We start from the raw sequence: 24,783 nt of genomic DNA, 5'->3' as shown, positions 1-24,783 counted from the left end.
CATGTGACCTGGGGGGAGTCAGTCATCTGTCACTGAACTCACCTCCCTCCCCGCAGTTACATTTCAGGGAGTGAGATGCATGGAAGGAAGGGGTAGGGATCCCTCCAGAGGCACCAGAGAGAGAGAACACCTTCTGTTCATGCTTTATTGTGTCTTTTTAAAAGATGGTGTCATTGCTCACCCAGCGGGTCAGTGGCTCACACCTGGGTGGTCATCGGGGCCCTGAAATGGTTCAAGTGGCGTTTCTTAGAGCTTCCTGTCTGCGTCCCCCGTCCCTCCCTCCCAGGTCTCTGTGGGACCGAGAAGGCCAGGAGATCAGGTGAGCAGCCCAGCCCCCTCTGTTCTGCTTCCTGTCCCCTCTAGATGCCCCCTCGGCCCCCAGCCCTGTCCTGGTGAGAACTACCTCGTCCAGAGCTGTTACACACTGTCCTTGGCCTTCCTTCTGGTGGAGTAAGGGATGCAGCACACCCAGCTGGTCCTGGTCCTAGGGGCCGACAGCAGGCCGAGCGGGGGAGAGACAGGTGCCGCCCCCACTGAGCTCAGAGCCCAGGGCCACAGGCAGCACCCCTGCGCCCCAGATGCATGCCGCCCATCAAGCCCAGGGGGCCCGGGGCCTGGCACTCACAGCCAGACTCCTGCGCAGGCTGGCTGGCCCTCCCATCAGCTGCCTCCCACCCACCCAGTGCTTTTGTCCTCTGCGCTGGGAGGCCTGAGCCAGAAGGGGCCCCTGAACATGAAACACCTCAAAGACCAGCCGAGCCAAACCACTCCCCTCGGCCCCACGCCTACCCCTGCCCGTTTCCAGAACACCACAACTTGAGTTTTTCCCCAGTGGTGGTCTCTGGGGTCTCCACTTCCAACTGAGGCTGCCTCTGGGGTGGGTCAGCCGCCCCCCTTCCCTTTGCAGGGACCCCACAACTCGGTGCTGAAGCGTCCCACTGGGCAGTAAGCAGCGGCTGGCCCACAGGTGCCGAACCCCACCATCTGAACAGGCCCGAAAGAGCCTGGACAGAGAAGCCATGGCTCTGAGAACTGTGAGGGCAGGTGAGCAGGGCAGTGGGACAGATGGTCCTGACACCACCTGGTGGGGCGTGAAGGCCAGGCCCACATGGAGGGCCCCCCCTACACCCCCTTCCCACTGTCCAGCAGCCCCCCAGCACACAAGCTTGGTTATGTGCCAGCCCTGGCTTGCGGGTTTTCTGAGGCCACTGAGTCAGCAGGTAGGGAGCTGAGACCATGAGGCCGAGTGGGTGACTTTGGGATTGTCTGGCCCGGGGCGGGAGGTGGGGGAGGCAGCAGGTCAAGCCACCGCGCTGCACCACCCGTGCGGCTGAATCCATCACCACATCCGTTCAGAGACAATGAGAAGCATGGGGGCAGCCTCGATTTGGGGTGTGACAGGGCGGCCCTGACCTCCTCCAGCCTGGATCTGGGGGTGTGACAGGGAGGCCCTGACCTCTTAGCAAACGCTGGCATGAGTAGACACAGGCAGGGACATGGGAACGTCTGATGTCAGACTGGGTGACACTCCCTCACAGAACATACACACCTGGGGGAAAGTTTGTGGTAATAACAACACACCAAGTAAGCAAAGGCTTCGGGGCTACAGCTCAAAGCTACTGATGCGGGGTGGAGGGGGCGGTGTGCCAGCGAGAGCTCACGAGGGGCCCGTGTGCCCCCGTGCCGCCCTCCCTGCTCCCAAAAGGGGCCTGGGTGACTCAGAACCTGTCCTTTTCATGAGCTGTTCCTCACTGGGCCAGTTACTTAGAAGGACAGGTACCAGCTTTAGAACAGAATATACTTTTATCTAAATATCTGTTAGAATTTCTTTTAAAAAATGTTTGAGCTAAATAAGCCAAGATAGTAACATAGTTGTTAATTCCAAGTGGGAAGTTGGATAAATTGCTATTTTCTTTTTGTGTTTCTCTGTATTGTTTAAAGTAAACTAAGGGTGCCTGGGGGGCTCAGTCGCTTGAGCACCCAACTATTGATTTTGGCCCAGGTCACGATCTCACTGTTCATGGGTTCGAGGCCCACGTCATGCTCTGTGCTGACAATGTGGAGCCTGCTTGGGATTCTCTGTCCCTCCCTCTCTCTGCCCTTCCCTCTCTCTCTGTCTCTGTCTCTCTGTCTCAACAATAAACATTAAAAATATTTTTAATTTTTTTTTTTTTAATGTTTTTTATTTATTTTTGGGACAGACAGAGACAGAGCATGAACGGGGGAGGGGCAGAGAGAGAGGGAGACACAGAATCGGAAACAGGCTCCAGGCTCCGAGCCATCAGCCCAGAGCCTGACGCGGGGCTCGAACTCACAGACCGCGAGATCGTGACCTGGCTGAAGTCGGACGCTTAACCGACTGCGCCACCCAGGCGCCCCTAAAAATATTTTTAAATAAAAAAGTAAATGGGGCGCCTGGGTGGCTCACTAGGTTAAGCATCCGACCTTAGCTCAAGTCATGATCTCACGGTTCATGAGTTCAAGCCCCATGTCGGGCTCTGTGCTGACAGCTTGGAGCCTGGAGCCTGCTTCAGATTCTGTGTCTGCCTCTCTCTCTGCCCCTCCCCCACTTACAGTCTGTCTCTCTCTCTCTCTCAAAATGAATAAACATTAAAAATAATTTTAAAAACATAGGTCTAGGGGCCCTTGGGTGACCTAGCAGCCTACCCAGCACCCTTTATGGCCTCAGGACTTCATGGGGGTTGGCTGGCCCTACCCAATCTCTCCCCTAAGAGGGTGTAGGTAGTCAAGACAAATGTGTCTCCTACCCTAGCCCTGGGGCTCGGCCTGCATGGCAGAGACACTGGCCAGGTGATGGGTCCTCCCTCCCAGTGACCTCTGCGGCCAAAACCCCAAACTGAGAAGCTGGAAGGACCCTCACAGCAACACTTCCCTCTCACCTCTGCCTCCTCCCACTTCACGGTCTGGCCAAGCTGTTGGCTGATGGGATGGGGAGAGCGGGTCTTGCTGTGGGGTGAGGGGGCCACAAGGTAAGGGTCATGCCTGAGTCCTGCTGCTCACGTCTCAGCCCCTCTGGGCTCATCAGTGCTGGGTCTCTACGCACACAGGTGAGGGGGGAAGGCACGCAGTGGGGTTCTGCCCATCCTGCATGAGGTAGGGCCAGCAGACACCGTGGTAGAGGAGAGCCCCCCATGTCTCCGTGTATAAACCCATAAGCATCACTCACTCGTCTTCTGATGAACCCCCCATGTCCATCTGGGACTGCTTCTCTTCTTTCATGGTGCCTGTGACCACCTGTGGGAAGTGGGAGGAGCAGTTTAGGGGACAAGGGAAGGGAGGCAAGCATAGCCACTAAGGCCAGAACTGATGCACCTGCCCGAGGATCAGACGGGGGCCCAGAAACTGTGCCGGCACTGGCCATCTTCCCATGAGTTTGGGCACCGTGAAGTGAAAATTGCCAATTGGGGGACCCTGGCCAAGGAACTGTGCCCTCGATGTGGGCCACTGTGACTTCTGGACTGTAATCCCAACTCTGCCACTGGGTGACCTTCCTTGAGTCCTTAAAACCCGTGGTGCCTCCAAGACAGCCTCGTGAGTAGCTAATAACGAGCATTCTTTACTGTACGGTGTGTTCTGAGGGCAAAGACTTGGAAGAGGTAATTAAAAAACAATCCCTGGGTAGCAGCTTAAACATGAGAGAGCTGGAAAACTTGCAGAGGTAGCTGCCCATTACAGCTGAGAACTGGAGGACATTGTGGGACGCTTGTGTTGGGGCCAGACAGGCCTTTGGTCAACCCCTTCATTTCACAGAAAATGATGATACTATGACGATGAGGATGAGGATGGGGACGAGGTGGCAGTGGTGGTGGTGGTGATAATGGTGATGGTGATACCTGCTACTGAGGCTTTCTGGGTCTAGGCACTATTCTGAGAGCTTTACAGAACCACCCTGGGATGTGGGTGCCGCTAAGATCCTCATTTTGCGAACGAAACCACCGAAGCACTGGGAGGTGTGTACTCAAATACTTGAGTATTTACTGGCAGAGCCAGACGTGGAGGCCAGGTCCTTGACTCCCAAGCCTGTGCCCTTCATTCCACCCCAGCATGATCCCAGAAGAGGTTCTTAGGGCCTGGGGGTACCCTGAGGGTTGAGCCAGGCCCTAGCATCTCTGGTGATGCTGGAATACATGCAGGTTGGAGGATAAGGAGGGGGCAAGGGTGGCCTTTGGACCCCTGCCTCTACCTCAGCCTCCAACACATGCATGTGGGGCAGGTCCCCCGGACAAGCCTCGTGGGCCCCGAGCACCAGCATTCCCGGCAACAAGCCTGGCTCTGTCGTCTGAGGGCTTTTACCTCCTCCGCATGGTCTCCCAGATCAATCTCCACAAACACAGATGGTTTCTGTGAATGGAAACCAAAGAGGTGTGGATGGTAGGCTTGGGTGGGCTGGAGAGGAGAGGAGCCTTCCTGGGAGGGGCAGTGGGCTCCGGGCCCTGGCACAGCTAGGGTCTGCATGACCACCCCCAGGACCACCACCGGTGGCTGTGCTCAGTGGGGGCTCCTGAGGAGCTGGCAGAGAGCTGCTGGCAGTACGGACGGCAAGGTGCCCACGGCCAGCTCTGGCAGAGAGGAGGGAGGGGTACGGCCTCCCCTCTCCCCCTGCTCACTCCCTCAGTTGCCCTGGCTTCACCTGTCTGAGGATGCCTCAAGGTGATGCCCAGAGCTGCGGCATCCCCTCTACATCCTCTCCAGACCTGCACATGGCCCCACAACCCTCCTGGGACCCTCACCCCACGCCGGTGAGGACTTACACTGAGGTGTGGAAGCAGCTCGACCCAGGAGGGGTTTCCAGTGGGAGTGCTTTAGTGAACGCTACAGGTATTTGTGGGTGAGCTCCTGGAATCCCAGGGACCATCTGTCATAGGCCCAGCTCCCCCTCCCACGTGGATCGGGAAGGGGAACGAGAGCCTTCTTCCTGTGGGATGTGGCCAGTGGGGATTCCTACCGCAGCGCACATGGATCTCTGGGCAGAGCGTCAGGACATGGGACTGGGGACACTTCAAGGCTGGGCTTTCCACGGCCACCCCCGTCAGGTCCCAAAGGCTTCAGGCAGCCACGTCAGGAAACAGGGGTGCCCAGCACCAGCTGGGAGCATGGAGCTTGAGCAAAGGCTCTTGGGTAGAGGTCGTGCTCGGTCCAGCCTACACGTGGTCCTGCCAAGGTGACCCCGGGCCCACGTGTCCAGCCTGCTCGTGGCCCCACAGGACTGTGCCTGTTAGCCCTCTCTGTTTGACAAAAGTCAAACACTCTTGCCTCTTTTCCCAAAGGCTCATCCAGCTTTATGGACTCCAACTCCGGTTCCTGGGGAAGACACCAAACAAGTAAATAGCAGGGCCCGAGGACGACGGACGTGTGTCCACACTACAGGCATGCCCGGCCCGTCCTCCCGCTCCTGCCACTGGCCTCTAGGTGGCCTCACCGCCGGCCCCGCCCAGCCACCATCAGGGTCCAACTTCCTGAGGGAGTCCTGATTCTTTTCCTGCTTCTCTTCCTCTGGGTCTGCCTTACTGTGGGAGGAGCGGGGACAACGGGTCAGCATCAGTGCCCTGAGATGCAGCTTTGGGCTGGCGCTTTCTCCCCCTGGGTGTTGGGAGGCTCGGGGATGCACCCCACAGGACAGGGAGGGACAGGGTGTGGAGGACCTTCCGCGTGCCTGGGGGTGGGAGGGTGAGTGGGCAGAGGGCGAGGCAGAGGTGTCCCTTGCTAGGCATCGAGGAGTAGGCAGTGTTACTCGAGGCTGGTTCTGTGGCGCTGGGGGCCTCTGTCTGTGGTGATGATGGTGGTGCTGGGGGGTTGTCTGTGGCAATGATGGTGGCGCTGGGGGGCTCTGTCTGTGGCAAGGATGGTGGCGCTGGAGGCAGTGTCTGTGGCGATGATGGTGGTGCTGGGGGGCTGTCCACCAATGATGCTGCACATCCACATCTTTCCCAAACAGTGAGACCTCTGGCACGACCAGTGGTCTGGAGTCGAGTGGGAACGTTTGCTAAGACAGGTGCCAGCTCCCAGACTCCAGGCCATGGTCAGCTGGGGGGCTGCCTGGGGAGGCAGGTGCTGTGGGGTGTGCGGCTTGCAGCCCTGGCACTCCCTCCCACCTTGAGCCATCAGGGTCTTCTCAAGACACCCCAGGACTCCTTTGGGGTCCAAGCGTCAACCTTGGGGCTGGCCCCAGCCCCCACCCTGCTGTGTCCTGTGTCCTCCTCACGTCTCTGAAAACCACCTGTGCTGGACAAAGACCACTTACCAGTTGGCATCCTCAGTGTCACTCTGTAGGTCTCTTCCCTGGTCCTCGGACTCTGGGGAGGAAGGGGCAGCGATCGTCGTCAGAACTCCTGGGCCCGTGGCCGCCCTGCGAGCACTGACAGCGCATCCTACAGGCATTGAGTCCGGGAGGACATTCCAGGTCCCATTTCCCCGTGGCCACATCCAGGCCCAGAATGCTAAAGGTGGCTGCTTCCCTGTGCCTGCTCCCCTTCCTGCCAGCAGCTCGGCACCCCCGTCCCCCAACCCAACACACATATGGGGCCCAAGATCCAAATGCAGTCCTGCTGCGGGGGTGGAAATTACAAAGCCTTAAATTGTCCTTCGATAGGAGGCCTTGTGGGGTGCCTCGGAGCACCCTGATCCTGCAGGGAGGATTTTCTCACAGAACTTGGTGGTGTCCCGTCCATGTGGCTCCCAGGCCTCAAGGCCGGGGGCCCCTGCGGACCAGAGAGCTGATGGCTGGGCTCCGGGAGACAGCCTGCAGGCTGCTTCTGCGTGGAGACCAGTAGAGTAACTGGGTCTCCAGCTCTCCCATGCCATCCCTGCCCTGGGCCTGGCCTCTCGGGGCCCCCCTGCCTCATGTCAGGAGGCCTGCCTGGAGGGAGACCCATCTTAGCCAGGCCTCCCTGGCGCTCAGCGCACGCAGCCTTGGCTGTGTTGTTTGGGCCCTTCTCAGTGACTCATGAGCCCCCTGTGGCTAAGAACTAGGGTCTTCCTCCTCCTCTCATCCGTCGCACCCACACTGGTGCAGGGACTGATGCTGATGTGTGCTCGGGTCTTCAGAGAACATTTCAGAAGCTGGTGGCTCTCGAGACGTCCTTTGGGCCAAAAAGGCTCAGCCCAGTCCCCACCTCAGAGAGAAGGACTCGAGTGATTCAGAAGCAGTAGTTTTGGGATTTTAAAATTGACTTCTTTTGGAAAATCTTCAGCAGGCCCCTACCTGTAGGCACACGTGTGTGTGTGTGTGTGTGTGTGTGTGTGTGTGTTTTAGAAGACACGGCTGATCCCTGAACCTGCTGCTCCCTATGATACGTATCTGGCAAGAAGAGAAGAATCACTAAAAAGAGAGACATGATTTTTTTTCTCCAAAGTAGACCCTCTGGGGCATATGTCATACGGAGGAATATTAATACTTATGTGTCTGCTGGTCTCACCTCCTTTCCCTCTTCTAAGAAAGGTCCTGAGATTATCAGGGCTCTGGGCGTACTGGGCAACCAGTGACACCTTAATCCGAAGGGCTCAGCCAATAGCCGTCCACCAGGCAGAGGCCTGGGGGCTGAGGAGTGTTGCCTCAGAGCTGAGTGGGGTCTGAGGTCAGAGAAGCGGGGCCTCCAGAGGTTTAGCAACAAAGGGAATAGAACGTTTCCTTTGGTTCTGCTCTTCAGCCGAGATGTGAACATCGTCAAATGTTTGCAGATTATTTTTGGGGTGTGAGACAGCCCCTCGGGGCGCAGTGGGAGTTGGGCCTCAGCCACCTCCTCTGGGAAGTAGGAAGTCGCATAAAAGGCACTGAGCTGCCTGGGGAGGGGAGACCCTCTTAACCGGTGTTGATCCTGTGATGGGGGTCAGAGGCCTGACTTGGCCTTGCAGCCTGGCTGTGCCCACCCTGCTGACTTTATCCCTTGGAGAAAGCCCGCCTCTCAGGGGCAGCCCTCCACTTCCTCTCTGGACACACCCTCCCTGGAGCACCAGCTCCGTGGAGGGACGGCGGCGGGGGGCAGGAGGGGCGGCAAGGCAGGCCTGGGCTCTGGAGTCCGGGGGGGCATCGTGGACACAGCAGCGTGAGCCAGGCAGCTCCTGTGGTGGGTCCCATGCTGGCGGCCGGTGGCTGGATTCCTGCTGTCCCCTCCTACACCAGGCTGGTCCTGGGGCCGGCTTGGACCTCTCATCTGCAGACTTAGTCTGGCCGCCCCTCGCCTGGAGCATTGGGCTAGCTGGCCTGTGTTCTGCGTCCATGGCATCTCAGTACCTGTGGGTTCGGGGGGCACCTGCCTCATTGCCCTTGCTCCCTGCAGGTGTGCAGAGGTGTGTCTTGGGCACCTGGCAGGGCCACCTCTTCTGGTCTCAGTTTACCACGTGGACAGTGGGACCGGAGCAGCCCTCCCCACTGCTCTCCATCCTGCAGGCTCCAGTGAGGCTGAGCCCCGCTGCTGAGTGGTGTCTGAGGCCACCTGGGAGCCACGTGGGGATCTGCCATCCATGCTGTTTCGGGGAAACCCTGTGGTGCTGGCGGGAACATCCAGAAATAGCGGGCACCGAGCCTGTCCTCTCCTGCAGCTGCCCCATAGTGGTGGCATTATCAGGACACGTCTACTTGCTTCTTTGCGGAATTTTGCTCCTCTCGAGTGAGCCTCGAGTGAGATAGGGTCGCCGTGTTCAGAGGCTTTGGGGGACAGAGGGTAAGAGCCCGGCGGTGGCTCTGCGCTGCTGGCCGGCACCCCTTCCCCCGAAACAACACTTCTTTGGATGTTTACACTAAGAGAACAAATATGTTTACACCCCTACCTCTCAAAATCATCCATAGGTCTTGAACAAACAAACCACATTTCCTGCTTACTGGGTTTCATTTCCAGAGTCCTGACCTCAAAAAGGGCCGCTCGCTGGGTGACCTTCCCAGGAGAAGCAGAACTCCTGGGGGCCCTGCAAATGACTGAACCAGTCCCCTCATCTCAGCCAGCTCAGGGCCCTGCTCCTCTGGGGAGAGGACCACGAGACACCTACCCACTGGGGAGCCCAAGTGGCTAATGTCAAGGAGCGTCCATGCAAGCACTAGGCATTCCGCACCCCCGCCCCCGCCCTGCCCACGACCGCGTGTTGAGGGATATCCTAGGTGGCAAGAACTGGCACATGTAACGTTACCTAGCTGGCCTGTGTCCTGTCTGCCGGCCCCATGGGCTCACGGCTGACCTGGCCCGGGAGGCCCCCAGGTTCCCCGAGAGGGACTGACCCCCACGCTTCCCGTGGCCACGGCCCGCCTGGCCCCCCTCCTGACCTCAGCAGAGCTCACCGCAGCCCACTCAGTGGGCCCTGCCCTCGGGCTGGCCTGGTTCTGTCACCTGTAGACCCTGGCCCTTTTGGGTGTGGGCAGGGGCGGCGGGGCCGGGCCGGGAGGAGGGGCGTGGCTGGCCTACCCAGCTCCCTGCTCAGCTTCTTGACGCAGCGCAGAGGGTCCCCCTTCTGCAGCAGGCCACCCACGCTCCTGCTGCGCTGCAGCTCGACCATCTCGCTGGCCGCCTTGAGGTGTCTGGGGGCTCCCCCCGATGGAGGGGCCCCGGGGCCCGGCCTGTGCCTCCTGTGTGTGGCTGTGTCCTTCTCCATCATCCTCCCTCCGTCAGGGCTCCAGAAAGAAGAGGGACGTGGGTTCCCGAGTGCGCCCTCAGACGCAGAGCATAGCTTCCAACCTCCGTCCGATCCAATGAGCAGCCCAGTGTGCCCTGCGGGCCCCTGTTGCCAAGTGGCCCCTGTGACATCACTGCAAAGTCAGAGGTCAGCCCCACCCCCACCTGAGAAGGAGGAGGCTGAGGCCCCTCCTTGTGGACACGGCAGCACTTGTGGTGCTGGGCCCTTTGGACGATTTCCTTGTATTGAGCATCTTTGTCCTGTCAGGGACATGTCATTGTGGACCAAACTCAGGCAAAGGGACCAGGGGCTCAGAGGGGAGGGGACAAGCTGACAAACCCGGTTCTGCACCCCCCCACCCACCGCCACTGTCAGTCCGCTCATGTGGCCGTGGAGAACAGCAGGCAACCGGGACAGATAACACTTGTCCCTCACAGTCTGGGTGAGGACCTGGGACAGATGACACTTGTCCCTCACTGTCCAAGGACCCGGGACGGATGACACTTGTCCTCACAGTCCGGGTGAGGACCCGGGACGGATGATACTTGTCCCTCACCATCTGAGGACCTGGGACAGATGACAGTTGTCCCTCACTGTCCGAGGACCCGGGACGGATGACAATTTTCCCTCACAGTCCGGGCGAGGAGCCTGCTCCCCTGGGACTGCTCTCCTGGCCTGCGTGCCGCCTCCCCGTCCCTTACTCACTTGTCTCTCTGCATGTCTGTGTCCTAATCTGTTTTTCTTCTTTTGAGTCTAGTTGACACACGTTACACCCGTTTCAGGAGTACAACATAGTGACCTGACTTCTTCCTGCCATGCTCCCCGCACACGTCGTCCACTGTCATTGGCTCTATTCTGTTTCATCCTGGACTTGTCCACTCGGTAGCTGCAGGCCTGTACCTCCCCTGGCAGCCTAGTTTGTTCTTTGTATTTAGGGGTCTGAGTCTGCTTAAATGTTTATTATTATTATTATTTTTTTGACAGAGTGCAAGCACGAGCAGCGGAGGGGCAGAGAGAGGGAGACACAGAATCCGAAGCAGGCTCCAGGCTCTGAGCTGTCAGCACAGAGCCCGATGCAGGGCCTGAACCCACAAACCGTGAGGTCATGACCTGAACCAAAATCTGACACTTAACTGACTGAGCCACCCAGGTGCCCCAGATTCTTTTTTTTTGTTCGTTTGGTTTTTTTAGATTCCACTTATGAATGAAATCATATGGTATTTGTCTTTCTCTGACTTATTTCACTGAGCATAATACACTGTAGGCCCACCCATGCCATCACATATGGCACATCTTTCTATGGCCAATACTCCATCCTATACAGACACATATGTATCCATTCATCTGTGACAGACACTTGGGCTGCATCCCCATCTTTGCTATTATAGATAATGTAACCATCAGAGTGTGTGCGTCCCTTTGAGTATTTTTCAACTCTTTGGGTAAATAGTGCAATTGCTGGGTTGTATGATAGTTTTATTTTTAATTTTTTGAGGACCCTCCACACTGTTTTCCAGAGTGGATGCACCAGTTTGCATTCCCACCAACAGTGCAAAAGAGATCCTTTCTCTCTGCATCCTGGCCAACATCTGTTGTTGCCTGAGTTGTTAGCCACTCTGACAGGTGTGAGGTGGTATCTCATGGTGGTTTTGATTTGTATTTCCCCGATGATGAGTGATGTTGAGCATCTTTTCATGTGTCTGTTGGCTGTGTCCTAATCATACGGGATTAGGGCCCACCCTCGTGACTTCATATAACCTTAATTACCCCTTTAAATGAAGATCCAATCTCCAAATACAGTCACAGTGTGAAGTGCTGGTGCTATGAGTTTTTTTTTTGGGGGGGTGGACACAATTCAGCCCATAACACAGCTTGACAGAGGACATCTGGTGTCATCCCAGCACATGCTTATCTGCAAACTTCCAAGGCCACGGGGACAAATCACAGTATGTGCTTCCCGAGCAACCAGTTGATCATAAATATTCAGAATGGGGCAAATGGTACTCCCTGGCTCCACACACACTTCTACCCCGTCCGAAACTCTTCAGAGCATCTCCGCTGACAGGAGGGCTCAGGTCACCCAGCCGAGGGGCCGGTGCAGGTGCTGGTGTGGGGCCTAGATTCGCGAGTGCAGAGGGCTAGTCTTGGAGAGGCCAAGGGACAAAAGCCAGGATGGTGGGTCGCTTAGGTTATCTGGAGGAAGAGCAAGATTGAGGCCCCTGAAAGCCACTGTGACCTGTCACTAGGGGTCCTGGGAGAGGACCTTCTGGTTCCCGTGCTCCCCAGGCTTTCCTCCTTTCCGCCCTCCTGGTTCCCTGGGTCCCACATGTGTCTGAATCAGCCAGGAGCTGCCCTGTGGCCCTGTCGTGGCCCTGCCGTGGCTGCTCGTGTCCGTCCTGACAGATGCTGGCAGCCTCCGACCCGGCGGCCTCATGGGCAGGCGCTCCTCTCTGCACCCCTCAGACCCCTGGCACCACCCCACCACACTGAGCCACCAGGAGGGGCCAGAGGGAAGCAGTAATGGCACTTCACTCCCCAAGTCCATGCCCCAGGGAAGGGCTGACCCCCCACCCCCCCACCGGGTGTCCCCAGAGCCAGACCATTGGCTTCTTTCATAACAGCCGACTCAGGCTGGAACTAAAACAGCAGCTGAGTGAAAACCGAATGGAAAGAAGAAAGGACCAGGGAAAAGAGAAGGTCTGCTCTTGCCCTGCAGGCAGGGTCTCCCCCAAATGCAATGCAGCCTCCCCTCCTCCACCCACCCAGGTGGGACTGGGTCCTCAGCACCTTCCGCCTCCCGGAGGCACCTGCCCCTACCTTAGATGCTGGCCTGTGTCCGGTCCTGGAGCACGAGGCCCACTGAGTCTCAGAGACTGTGGCACAGGACAGAGCCCACCTTCCCCTCCTGGGGCTGGATGCCTGTCTCCAACCGCTCTGCAGGTTCCCAGCAGGACACAGGCCATGGCAGTCGCTGTGCTGACCCACATGTCTCCATCCTGGAGAGCATGCAGTTTCCAGCTTGATCTAAAGGCCCACAGCTGCACCTCACCTATCACAGGGATGTCACCCACCATCACAGAATGACACAAGGCTCGACCGCACACCCCCAGCTCCCACGCGCTGTTATCAGCGCCTGGGAGACCAAGCCAGTCCTCAGAAAGAATAAAAAGTCTGTTTTAATTGGCCAGTAAAATACATTGCAAATCATTAGTATCTTATAAACAGAAACATTAAGTTACAAATCCATGTTAAAAATTGCAGTTCTGTGCAGCCTCATAGCTGTGTGTCCCAAAGTTTTTGCAACATTTTCCTCCACCATTTTTGTGACAAGTAATGCTACTATCTGCCATCAGTCAGAGTCTGAAGGACAGTATTTGCAAAGAAGGGCAGATACGGGCACAAGGTCTACGTGTCAGACAGTGCTTTCCAAGTGTCGAGGGCTAACTGCTCCTCATCAGGGGCCCCGACCCCTAAGAGATGCCCCTCCACTGCCTGGCAGCTTCTAGGAGCTTCAGAGACACAGCAAATTGCTGCTGCTGGGGCCTGGGGTGGGGGTGGGGTGTCCCGACTCAAGCTCAGGACATCCTCACTTCCCCTGGGGACTGCGGAGGGCCTGGGACTGGCATCTGGGGGGTGCACTGCGGGCCCGCTGTCGCTCCGCCGTGGTGCCCTCCCCTTTGATGAGCACAGGTTTACATGTTTGAGGTACTTGATATCAAAGAGCTCATTAGAAGCAGTCCTTTAAAAACATTAAGAAAACCAGCTTGAAAATAATGTACATTTCTTATCTTAAAAACCTTCCCCAAACTCCCACAAGGGGCAGCCAGTGTGGATTCTACTTTGAAGCCCCACAGACGGCAAAACAACCACAGCTTTTGCTTGAAGGGGCACGCTCAGCCTGCCGCTGGCTCCGGCAGCATCTGCAGGCCACGGACTGGCCTCTGCGGCCCACGGGACGGGACTCCAGCATCTGGGAGGGCAGACTGGAAACCCCGCCCAGGTGCTCTCTGCAGGACCCTGTACCTCCAAAACATCAGGAGGATCCTCAAATTCTGACTTCGTGCGGTTAAGCACCACGAAGCCACAAAGTGGGCCCTCCAGCCAGGAAGAATACCACCAGGAGGCAGGCTCACGGGAAACAAATCACGCCACTAGCATCCCGTCTTGTGGAAGCAGGATGTTAAGGAAGAGTGCCAGAGGGCTCCGGGGGTGCAGGCACACAGAGCCCCACAAAGGCAAAAGCACACAGATGCAAGCAGTGCTATGGGGCGCCGGCCAGCAGGGTGAGCAAAATGCACAGCCACCACAGGCAGAGTCCCCGCGGTCCCCTGAGCCCGGTGCGTGCCATCTGTGTGAGCTGAAGATGTGTGGGTCCCTTTCCCTGCTGGCTGCGGCCTCTCGTCTTTCCTCTGTCCCCTCCTTCCCGGCGACCGCGGCTCTCCTGGGGCAGCACAGGGCCATCCCGGCCAGGACAGCCTGCAGGCTTCAAATGGAATGGGTGGAGGTCTCAGATTGCTGCCTGACGTAGTTCTGGAAGCTCTTGTCTCCGATGGGGTGCTCCCTGCAAAGGGGAGATGGAGGAGAGGAGGGAGTGAGGCACAGCCCCCATTGTCAATTGTCCATCTGCATGTTTTAATACTGTTTTTTCTATGTGCTACATATTCACTGTAATAAAATGAAAAATACAGACACGCAAAAAAAAAAAAAAAAAAAAAAAAAGCCAGAAATCACCTGTAGAAGCATAGGTGTAACCTGGAGACAAAATGTGTGGAACTTCTGGCCCCGGAAATCTAATTTCGGAAGCAAGTGGGTTGGGAAGCAGGAGGGTCTGGGAGTCTGGGGGGCAGGAGGCTCTGGGGGTCAAGAGGTCAGGAGGGTCTGGAGGGTCTGGGGGCAGGAGGGTCCAGAGGGTCTGGGGGGCAGGAGGGTCAGGAGGTTTGGGGGGCAGGAGGGTCTGGGGGCAGGAGGGTCTGGAGGGAGGAGGGAGGAGGGTGTGGGGGGCAGGGGGTCTGGGGAACAGGAAAGTCTGGGGCGTAGGAAGGTCTAGGGGGCTGGAGGGCAGGAGGGTCAGGAGGGTCCAGGGGACAGGAGGGTCAGGGGTGTCCAGGGGACAGGAGGGCCTGGGGGGCAGGAGGGTCAGGAGGGTCTGGGGGAAAGGAAGGTCTGGGGGACAGGAGGGTCTGGGGGGCTGGAGGGAAGGGGCTATGGGGGACAGGAGGTCTGGGGGACAGGAAGGCCCTGGGGGCAGGAGGGTCTGGGGGACAGGAGAGTTGGAGGCTCTGGGGGACAGGAAGGTCCAGGGGGCAGGAGGGTCAGGAGGTCTGGGGTGCAGGAGGGTCAGGAGGGCCTGGGGGACAGGAAGGTCCAGGGGGCAGGAGGGTCTGGAGGGTCTGGGGGACAGGAGGGTCAGGAGGGTCTGGGGGACAGGAGGGTCCAGGGGACAGGAGGGGCTGGAGGCTGAGGGTCTGGAGGGAGGAAGGTGTAGGGGGCAGGGGGTCTGGGAGGCACTGGGGTAGGCTGGTGCTGTCCCCAGGACACTGTCCAGCACACCCTGGAGAGTGCAGTAAGGCCACTCTGAGACGGGAAGCCTGCCTCAGTGGTCATGGCTGCATACAGGTGGCTTCAGGTCAGGCCTCATGCCAGCAAGCTCCTCTCAGCCACTTCCCCTGCCCCTGCCATCCAGATGCCCAGTACTCACTGGCTCCCATACTTGGTCTTTTTGAACTTGTCCCTTCGGTACTGGGCGTGCTCCTGCTCCAGGGCCCCCACCCCAGTGATAACCTGCTTCAGAGTCTTGTAGGTCTCCTGGGGGTCGTCGATGATGAACGTGGAGTACTCCTCCTGCTCGGGGCCATCGTACACAGATCTGCTGCCACAGGCCTCTGCAGCGTTGGGAGAGGCCAGAAGGTCAGGTGGGACCTCTATGGGGCAGCCTGCCAGGTAAGGGCTGACCATCCCCCCCCCCCCCCCCCCCCCACACACACACACACGAAGAAGCAGAGGCTGATGCCTGTTTCTGACCAGCTCATCTCCGGGGCAACCCGCATCTGTCCATGCCCCACCGTTCAGCAAACCAGAGCTGGCAGATGTATGCTTCTGGACGATCGGCCAGGCTGGCGCAAGGGCCTATGGGGTCACCTGGGGTCAGTTTGGGGAGGTGACCTCAAGGAAAGCCCCATCTTAGAAAGGGGGTTCCTGGGCTTCACTCACTTCGGTGACCCAGCATTTACGTGCATACCCCATGGCTGGACACGTGGGCACATGAGAAGCCATCCTCACAGGCGTCACTTCTCAACCAGTCTGTGTTAGCAGTTTCCTAGGACCTCTGTCACCCCCACCTGCTAGACAGGTGACTTTCTCATCAGATCACCTCACTCCTGCTGAAGACCATGCTGTGGCCTTCAGGCATCCACAGGAAGCACCCAATCACCTAAGCTGGGCCGGCCCCCGCCAAACCTGTCCTCAGTCACCTGAGCTGGAGCCACCCCCTCAAACCTGTCCCCAGTCACCTAAGCTGGGCCCTACATTCCAGGGCCACAGAGCCAGGTTGGAAGACATGCCATCTGTATAGCATCTGGCCTAGATGAGCCTGGATCTGCGGACCCCTCACCCGTCTGTACTGCTGTCTCATTATCACAGAAGCTCTTATGTACACTTTACTGTCTTTACTTCCAACTCAGGAAAGATCCCCTAATTCTTACTGAGAAATCACAAGTTTGTAGAAAGGAAAATTGGGAAGATTTAAAGTTTCAAAGGAAAAGAGAATCTGACGTGAAGAAGATAAGTAACTGTAAACATGAGAGGAAAATGGGGGGAGAGCCTGGTGGATGCCCAGGGTGTGGAGTGAGTTCAGCCTTTCCCTTTTTATGTAAAACGTGAGGTTATGGTCTCCAGAGCCAGACTAGCTGGATCCCCTCCCCAAAGCCTCCACTTGTGGTAGTGACCTGGCCTTGAGCAGTTTACTTAAGTCCGAGCCTCAGCAAACCCCTCTGGGAAATGGGGGCACCGGTGTTCCATATGGTGCCAAGCACCATACTGGCAGTATGTGTGAACTGTGGCTGTTATAAAGACAGAGGAACACAGAAGAGGGTCACAGCCGGCATGGACAGGTCAAAGAGGACACCCCCTGAATAAGCACATGTCTGTGATCAGAAGGCAACCAGAAACAAAGACTCCCACTGCCAGGGTGATGCTGGTGGAGTCAGGCAGACACCTTCAGAATGCAAGGATCTGCAGCTACCTGCATCCTGTGGGGCCCCGGAGCGGAGAGAGGAAGGCAGCGGCGGTGGCTGGGGGAAGGACACGGGCGGCCGGGACCAGGCTCACCTCACACCTGTGCTAACTGCCTCACAGGGGTTGTTTCATCGGACCCCGGATTAACCCAGGCGGGACAGCACCGTCTCCACCCTGTTCCATGGAAGAGGACATCAGGGCTCGTCTCTGGATGGAGGCCTGGGAATCCCGGACAAACCCAACGCAGGGCACTGAGGACTGTGGCCCACATGGGCCAGGGCTGGCAGCGGCTGAAAGGCCAGACCCAGGAGGAGGCCTGAGGCCCGACGACAGGCAGGTGAAGTGTGGGCTCGAGGCTTTGTGAGTCCTCCCGCTTAATCTTCCCAACACCCTGATGGAGGGGCAGGAGGGGCACTCGCGCCTACTCTGCAGAGGAAGAAGCCGGCTGCTATCCCAGGATGCACCACAAGAGCAGTGACCTGCTGTCACCTTGAAAACCTCATCTGTACTATTCTCTGTCCAGTGGCCCAAGCCCTGCGATGGCTCTTCAACCAGGACCCCACCAGGCCCCGCGCTAACCCTTCCCTGCCTGATGCACTGGGTTTTGTGGTTGGCAGACATCAGGGGCAGGGTTAAAGAACCAGGGGTGCCCAAAGGAGTGTGGCCAGGTGAGTCCATGCCACATGACGGGGGCAGAGGTCAAACCTCTCGCACAGGCAACTGTAACACAGCTTCCTCCGAGGGCCAAAAGGCTGCTGTGCCCAAGAGGCAAGGACTGACGACATCAGGTGGAAATAAGCCCCATGGTCCCAGTGCTCAAGAAGACAGTTTGACTAATATAAAGGGAGTATCTCAAGATGATTAGGTTGCTCTGACAACAATCTGCCTCAAAGAAGCACTGAGACTCCAGGCAGAGGCCTGAAGACTGAGAAGTGAGTCAATGCTACAATGCCTAGGTGAAGTGTAAGGTGTCCAATCATGGTGATGCTCTATGAACACCTATCCAGATGATTCCTATACTGGGAGGGAGGCTGAATGTGCAAGACCTCTTTCCATTGCTGTCCATCTACCATCCATCTATCCATCCATCATTCACCCATCCAACCATCATCCATCCATCATCCATCCATCCATCCATCCATCATTCACCCACCTATCATCTATCAATCCATTGACCATCTACCCACCCATCATTCACCTACCTATCATCTATCCATCCATCTATCCATCCATCCATCATCCATCTATGCATCCATCATTCACCCATCCAACACCCATCCATCCATCATCCAGAAAACAGGTATTCACCATCTATCCATCCATCATTCACCCATCCAACACCCATTCATCTATCATCCATCCATCCATCCATCATTTACCCACCTATCATCTATCCATCTATCCATCCACCTACCATCTATCCATCCATCCATCCATCCTTCACCCACCTATCTATCCATCCATCCATCATCCATCTATCCATCCATCATCCATCCATCCACCCATCATCCATCCACCTATCATGTATGCCTGTCCATCCATTCATCCAGAAAATAGGTATTCAGTTCCTCCTCGATATCAGGCACTGGGGTAAATACGACCTGCTTCTGGTCTTAAAGGGTCGAGTACATTGAGGGTGAGCAGATCAAAGCTGATTATCACGGCAATGAGAGATAAACACAGGGTTAGGAAAAGCTTCCCACAGCGGGAGACTCAAGACAAGCAGGTATCAGTCAGACTAAGGGGGTGGGGGTGGCATCAGGGGCAAAGGCACAGGGGCTTGCAATGGTGTGATGCTGGAAGCAAGAGGGAGGCTGTGCGTGTACAGAGGCCTGGAAGGTGGCTGATCATGCAAGGCTTAGTCAGCCTCCTTCAGGAACCTCACACGGTGGCTTCAACCTCTGTAACTCCTTGACCCTACCCTCCTCTGTTCTGGTCATTCTTCTTGGAGGGCTGGGAAGGAGCTGCAATCCCTTGGCTCCAGTGAGGCCTGGTGTAGCCCCGCGGCCACTTCTGCACGGCCTCCGGGAACCTTGGATCCAGGTGCTGTGTGTGCCACTGGGGTAGGTGACTACGCACATGTGCACAGTTGTGTGCATGTGCGTACACATGCTGTTGTCCATGCACATCTGCACGCGAGCTTGTGTTCTAGTGTGTAGACACGGTTGTCTTACATGTGCATGTGTGTGCGCACGTGTGTGTGTGTGTGTGTGTGTGTGGCTGTGTGTGCACGCACATGTGCCCAGAGCTGGGTGTGGAGTGTGATCTGAGGCTGCCAGAGGGGACTGAGCTCACAGACAGGAAGCTCACCACGTGTACCAGACCAGGACTCAGTATGGTCCAGGCTGAGGCCACCACAGACGCCGCTGGATTAGAGCAGGAGAAGGAAAAGGGAAACTATCTAACAGGCCTAATTCCAGGTCCACGAGCTTTACTTCGCATTCGGAGTGGGCTGAAGGGCCCCTTCCCAGAATCCCTGAATGTGGCTCTGCGAACGACCAAACCCCACCTGGGGACAATGCAGCTCATCTGCCTCCCAGTGGGCTCTTCTCGTGTCGGCCTCTCCTGAACGACAGCCCCAACCAGTCAGGGGTCACCTAATCTGCCCCACCCGCACTGCTACTCTCTGTGGGACATTACGGCAGTTACATGTGCAGGATAATCTAGCTGCAAAATATTACAGCTGGAGCTTCCAACACGCACATGCACACGGCCCTCTGCAATCTGGTGTCGGGGGGTATGGAAGGTTATTACACGTAGGATCTTCTCAAGAATTCAGCAGTTTGGAGATTGCAAACGAAATTCCATTTTGAAATTATCTACAGAATCTGTTGTTAAAGTAATTCTGCCACAGAGCTGCCCAAACTGCAGAAAGTGCTTCCCCTTGGTGCTGTGAACGGTAGCACACGGGCCACGGGGAACACTGCACGTGGACCACAGAGGCCCAGAGCACCCATCATCTCTGCAGAAAGCTCCAGGTGTCACTGTCACCGGGACCCAGAGCCACCTGCAACCATGTAAGACAACACCCCAGACCATGTGTTGCCTCACCTTGCATTTTCTCTAGCTTGCTCATGTACAAGTTGAAGAGGGAGTAGATACGCTCTGTCTCTCGGTCCCCATCGATGTCCAGCTGGATGTTTGCTGGGAGGCCACTGGCCGAACACAGCAAGACAAGAACAGAAAGAACGATGTGAACTGTAACATTTCTGTTTTTAAAGACGCTGAAGATGATGGAGTGACCCTACCCCGAGCTCCTCCCTGATGGGGCTGCAGAATAGTTCAGGAGCACTGAGAAGTGACCACGCACAGCCCAGAGGACCAGAGGCCTAAGAGCTGCTGTGACAGCAAGCCAACAAGCTTGTTTTGCCATGGAAAGAAATGATCTGGAATAAAAAGCCGCCCCCTCCCCCCCCCCCCCCCGCCCCCACCGCCCTGATGTTGCACTTGGGCCACATGCCCTGAAGGGTTGGTCTGCTGCCCCAGGAGGGGCCAGGCCAGGTCCCTGCTCCTCCCTGAGCCTGCCTGCGGTGGCCCCAGCTCCTGCCCCGGGCGTGGCAGTTTCCCATTCCCCAGACACAGTGCTCAGCCTCTCCTGGGGGGGGACCTGGCAGGGATTTTCCCGGGACTCAGCTTCTTCATCTGTGAACCGGATCCTCCCATTCCCACCTCCGTGAGCTTTGGGGGTATTCCTCATACCCACAACCACAACAGACAAGTCACATGGGGCACCCAAGCCTTCTTCCAGAGCTGGCAGAGGGGAGCCTCTCAGGACCCTCAGGAGGCCCGGGAGATAAGGGCTGATCTGGTTTCCAAAGCAGGGGGGTGTGCAGATGACAGGTGCACAAACCAAAGCGGGTGTGAGCAGGTGGTGGGAAACGTCCAGTCTCTTCTTAGCGGAAGCCCGACAGCACCCTGCCCCTGGGAGTTTCCCCTCAGCATGGAACCCCTTCCTTCACTGCCACCCACCCCCAAGGATCACTAGGACCCCGGGCAGAGACAGGAGGAGAGTCAACAGTCGACAGAGCCCTCGTGAGGATGCACTGTCCTGCGTGGACTCCTCAACAATTGCAAGAACAGCCTAGGAGATTCAGCTACATGTGTGCAACTAGGCGGCAGCTGGATCTGCCCCCCAGTGCAGCCCCTTGGCCAAACTTCCCTGTACAGTGCACAAGCTGGACAACTGTGCTTGGCCACACTGGGTGGCTGTGAGGCAGGGGACTCTGTGGGACTCTGTGAAAATATAGCCATTTTTTCCCTTTGCTCCTTTTCCAGCTTCTATTCTTGCTAGGGCCTGTGCGCCTGCCCCACTCTACACCTGCCTTGTAACATGCATAGCATACGTCCTCCTTGTGAGGGACTGGGAAGTAATGCTGTCTTTGGAGTCTTCCAGAACAACAGGTGACAGCTAAAGAGAGACCCACTGGGGTTGTTGTAAATGTTCTCTAAGACCACTGATTCCAAACACCTTGATGCCAAGACCCTGGCTTGAGGGAATAAGTGACTTATGACACCTGGACCCTGTCCTTGCACTGACCAGTTCCTGGACCCTGAGGGGACATGTGCACCAGACCACAATCGTCAATAAAAATGCCAGGCCCCAAGCGAAGAGGAGACTCCTGCTCTTTTCCTCAATCTCCTGGGCGCTCTGTCCGTCTTTCTCTCTGGTCAACAAACTGCGTTTTCACTTCCTGCTGGCTCACGTTTGATTTCCATCCTGCATGAAGCCCAGGGCCTTCGCGGCTTGCCCGTGGGACCCGGGCTGCCGGCATCAGCGGGAGGGTCCCAGGGGCCGGAGAGGCACAGACCTACCCGGTGCAGGGGGAACAGCCAGGAGCTGTGTCCGACGAGGCCCTGCAGCAGAGCCAGTGGCCGTTCAGGTAGGCGGAGGGGTGGTAGACGGTGAGGCGCTTCTTGTTGCGCTGGCTCACTTTGGTGAGGATGTCGATCCAGGCCTTGGCCTCCACACAGTTGTTGGCCTGGATGTACAGAGCTCGCTCCGGCTGGATGACCTGGAACATCTGAGGGGGCAGTGAACTGGTTCAGAGAAGCCACATGGCAAGACATCCTGCCCAAGCCACAAGGGTCATTATTATTGATGCAGACCAGCCCAGGGGCCATGGAGGGAGAGAGGGTAGAGCCCACCCAGAGGCCTGGACAAGCCCAGGGGCCATGGTGGGCACAAAGGGCTTTCTGTTGCCCTTGAACACGATGGAGTCACAAGCCACAGCCTTCCCCCTGGGTGATTCAGGAGGCTGGGTCACTGCTGGTCAGCCCGGCCAAGACACTTCTTTTCCTGGTGTCTCAGGGGGCTCCCTCCAAGAAGCAAAGAAGTAGAACTGCTTATCCCCTAGGGGACCTCCTGAAGTTGACTGTGACCATTACATAAACGGGGCTCTCTCTATGCTGAGAGCAGAGAGCCTGATGTGGGGCTCGACCTTACAAACTGTGAGATCATGACCTGAGCCGAAGTTGGATGCTCAACTGGCTGGGCCACCAGGTGCCCCAGGTCTCCTGACCTTTAAGCTGTGGCAGGCTTCTGCTCAAGGTGTGTCCGAGCTTACCCTGCCCGCCTTCCTGTCCTCGCCCCCACACCAGCCTTAGGACCTCCACATGTGCTATTGTGTTTGCCCCACCCCACCTGACCACCCGGGGGCTCTTCTTCCAGGTAGGCGTTGCTTCCTCTGTGAGTGTTCTTAGAGCCTCCACTACCTTTCTTATTATTCATTCGACAAACATCCCTGCATACCAGGCACTGTCCTATATTCTGGGGACACAGTGTGCCCCAAACAGAGTTTCTATCTGCATGAACTTCCAGCCAGCAAGGATAAAAAAGAACACAAAGTTCAGGGGCTGTGTGTGTGTGTTGGTGGGGGGGGGGGGGGTCGGAGGAAGGGTCAGGAGACAAACTTCTAAATAAACATCCCGGCTGAGGTCAGAAAGGTGACTAAGAAACGATAAAGCTGAAGGAGGAAGCAGATGAGGAGTCCCAGGCAGAAGGACCAGTAAGTGCAGAGGTCCTGGGGCAGGTGCAGAGGTCCTGGGGCAGCGGGGAAAGGAAGTGCAGAGATCCTAGGGCAGTGGGGACAGGAAGTGCAGAGATCCTAGGGCAGTGGAGACAGGAAGTACAGAGATCCTAAGGGCAGTGGGGACAGGAGGTGCAGAGGTCCTAGGGCAGCGGGGAGAGGAAGTGCAGAGGTCCTGAGCCCAGGGAGGGTCGGGTGTTCCCAGCAGGAGCAGGCCAGGGTGTACACAGAAGATGGGGGTGGGTGGGTGAGGTGGGCAGTCCAGGGCCCTGGAGGGCTCTCAGGCTGACTTGTCAGAGGGCCCCAGGGGAGGCCTGGAGTCAGGATGTCAAAGGTGATGGTGGGCTTTTCCAAGGGGAGACAGTGTGTATGGAGAGGAGGAACAGGAGTTGATGGTTCTGGGAAGGAGAAGTTGTGTGTCTGAGCTCCTGAGTGAATAGCTTACTTACAAAGACCTGGGCCCCCTGACCCTGCCCCACAAGGTCCTGTTCCTACTGCCCCAGGACCTCTACATGCACACATGCACTGTTGCACAGGCCTCAGACTGCATGAACCTGTGTATGGCTGCAATCCCCAGCGGAGGGTCAGCCTCTAGACAGGAGTTTTGTCTTAATTGTCCTCACAAACTGGCCCCTCTGATGGGGCCCAGCGTGCCACAGGACTGTCTCCCAAATGGACATTAGCCTGGTAATTAGTGAGCACTGTCAGCAGGGGAACTAGCTGATGAATAAGTGATGCTAAAATTAGGTGATTTTCTAAAGCTAAACTGCAGGCCTGATGGCATGAAAAGGCAGGCAGCTGTTTCTCGGACACCGTCCACACTTGCCTGCTGCCATAACATCTGGGAATGCCACCGGCTGAGGGCGCAATGCTCCCAGCCTGCCATCCTGGAGACAGCAGAGTCTCAGGCCCGGGAACAGCTGGAGGTGAGGGAGGCGCAGATACCCAATGCTACAGGATGCCAGTGTCCCAGTTCCTGGAGCAGGTGCATGGTGTGAACACCCCTCAGGCCCAGGAAAACACCCCACCTGCCACGGGGCCATCTGCTTGCCCAAAAAACTGCCTCAAATAGTCCTGAGGGAGGGACGAGGAATCCAGCTGGGGACTGTACAGGCTGAACGGGAGCTTCTGTCTGTGTCTGCTGTCTGTCCAGCGGGGCGGCCGCCTCCTCTGTCTACCCAGCTAACGCCGCCCACTGGACCATGGGGTCAATCTCAGACCTAGGCGGAGATGCGAGTTCATCATGACTCCTCCTCTGTGACCCCGGGCCAGGACAAGCTCTGAAACAGACCTGCTGTGTCCCCCACAAACACAGTGTGGCCTTAGGCACCTACTGACTACTGACCAATGAGCAAGAGACAGACAGACACAGAAGGAGACAGAAGACAGGTCAGATCCCCTGTCAGCTCCCAGGAGGCAGAAGCGGATTCGGGGGCCACTCCTCTAAACCCTCAGCTGGGTGTCTGCAGCAGGGCCTGTGGGGTGAGACAATGTGCAGGGGCCATCCTCCTGGGGCCAGTGGTTGCTGTGGATGGCTCCTGGTATCTGAAGAAGGTTCTTACCACATCCAACTCTTCTGAGGCCCCAGCCCAATCTGCGGTTGGCGGGAGGCAGCGCTCAGGAGGCACAGTGAAGCAAATGACCAGAGGCGCAGGGGAGGGAGGGGCTGGCCTGCTCCAGATGGACAGAGTTCAGGCTCTCAGGACAGGCGGTCGGGCCTGAGCTCCTGCTCCCACACGAGGGGCGCAAGCACCCACAAGCCCTTCCGAAGCGTCCATGAGCCTGTCTGCTCACCTGCAGATTGGGCCAGAGTCAAACCCCAGACCCGGTGTCCAAACAGCCCTGGTGGCCTTGGAGAGCACAGACTCCAGGGTCCAGAAGGTGCTCCCGCTGAGCGCACAGA

The 24,783-nt window shown here is 57.2% G+C and overlaps 2 protein-coding genes across 9 annotated transcripts in view; both read right to left on the bottom strand.

Annotated features, from left to right (window-relative positions):
* Positions 1 to 131: 131 nt before the first annotated feature.
* Positions 132 to 9,736, bottom strand: C1H13orf46 (chromosome 1 C13orf46 homolog). Of its 6 annotated transcripts, none has more exons than XR_009265416.1 (9): positions 9,414 to 9,733; positions 6,263 to 6,314; positions 5,441 to 5,528; positions 5,275 to 5,322; positions 4,315 to 4,362; positions 3,188 to 3,255; positions 2,901 to 3,056; positions 404 to 484; positions 132 to 222 (listed from the first exon to the last, which is right to left on the bottom strand). XR_009265416.1 is itself a non-coding variant. In XM_058741677.1 (9 exons), exons 1-9 carry the CDS (start codon positions 9,601 to 9,603, stop codon positions 190 to 192), a joined length of 675 nt encoding a protein of 224 aa, XP_058597660.1. In that variant the 5' UTR covers positions 9,604 to 9,732; the 3' UTR covers positions 132 to 189. The 6 variants fall into 6 exon arrangements, 4 of the variants coding, with proteins under 4 accessions (XP_058597660.1, XP_058597674.1, XP_058597685.1 ...); XM_058741677.1 differs by having other exon boundaries at positions 2,901 to 2,967; positions 9,414 to 9,732; XR_009265419.1 differs by lacking the exon at positions 4,315 to 4,362 and having other exon boundaries at positions 9,414 to 9,736.
* Positions 9,737 to 12,779: 3,043 nt separating this feature from the next.
* The window catches only part of RASA3 (RAS p21 protein activator 3), a 120,885-nt gene continuing 108,881 nt past the window's right edge, over positions 12,780 to 24,783 (bottom strand). For all 3 annotated transcript variants that reach the window (XM_058741646.1, XM_058741654.1, XM_058741662.1), the window contains 4 exons: positions 21,667 to 21,875; positions 19,906 to 20,009; positions 15,320 to 15,503; positions 12,780 to 14,182 (listed from right to left, as the gene is read on the bottom strand). In XM_058741646.1, coding sequence (XP_058597629.1) covers positions 14,107 to 14,182; positions 15,320 to 15,503; positions 19,906 to 20,009; positions 21,667 to 21,875 — 573 coding nt within the window. In that variant the 3' untranslated portion in view covers positions 12,780 to 14,106. The remainder of the gene's footprint in view (positions 14,183 to 15,319; positions 15,504 to 19,905; positions 20,010 to 21,666; positions 21,876 to 24,783) is intronic.

This window comes from Neofelis nebulosa, chromosome 1 (genome assembly GCF_028018385.1).
Source record: "Neofelis nebulosa isolate mNeoNeb1 chromosome 1, mNeoNeb1.pri, whole genome shotgun sequence".
NCBI classification, from domain to species: domain Eukaryota; kingdom Metazoa; phylum Chordata; class Mammalia; order Carnivora; family Felidae; genus Neofelis; species Neofelis nebulosa.
Note: the sequence above shows the minus strand (reverse complement) of the source record. Positions and strands in the feature narration are given on the sequence as shown.

Excerpts from the sequence above, each read along its gene's own strand:
- C1H13orf46 (XM_058741677.1), bottom strand. The coding sequence starts at position 9,603 with ATGATGGAGAAGGACACAGCCACACACAGGAGGCACAGGCCGGGCCCC. Across the intron at positions 6,315-9,413 it reads GAAGCTGAGCAGGGAGCTGG|AGTCCGAGGACCAGGGAAGA; the intron begins GTAGGCCAGCCA and ends CTTCCTCCCCAG. Across the intron at positions 5,323-5,440 it reads GTGGCTGGGCGGGGCCGGCG|GAACCGGAGTTGGAGTCCAT; the intron begins GTGAGGCCACCT and ends TGTCTTCCCCAG.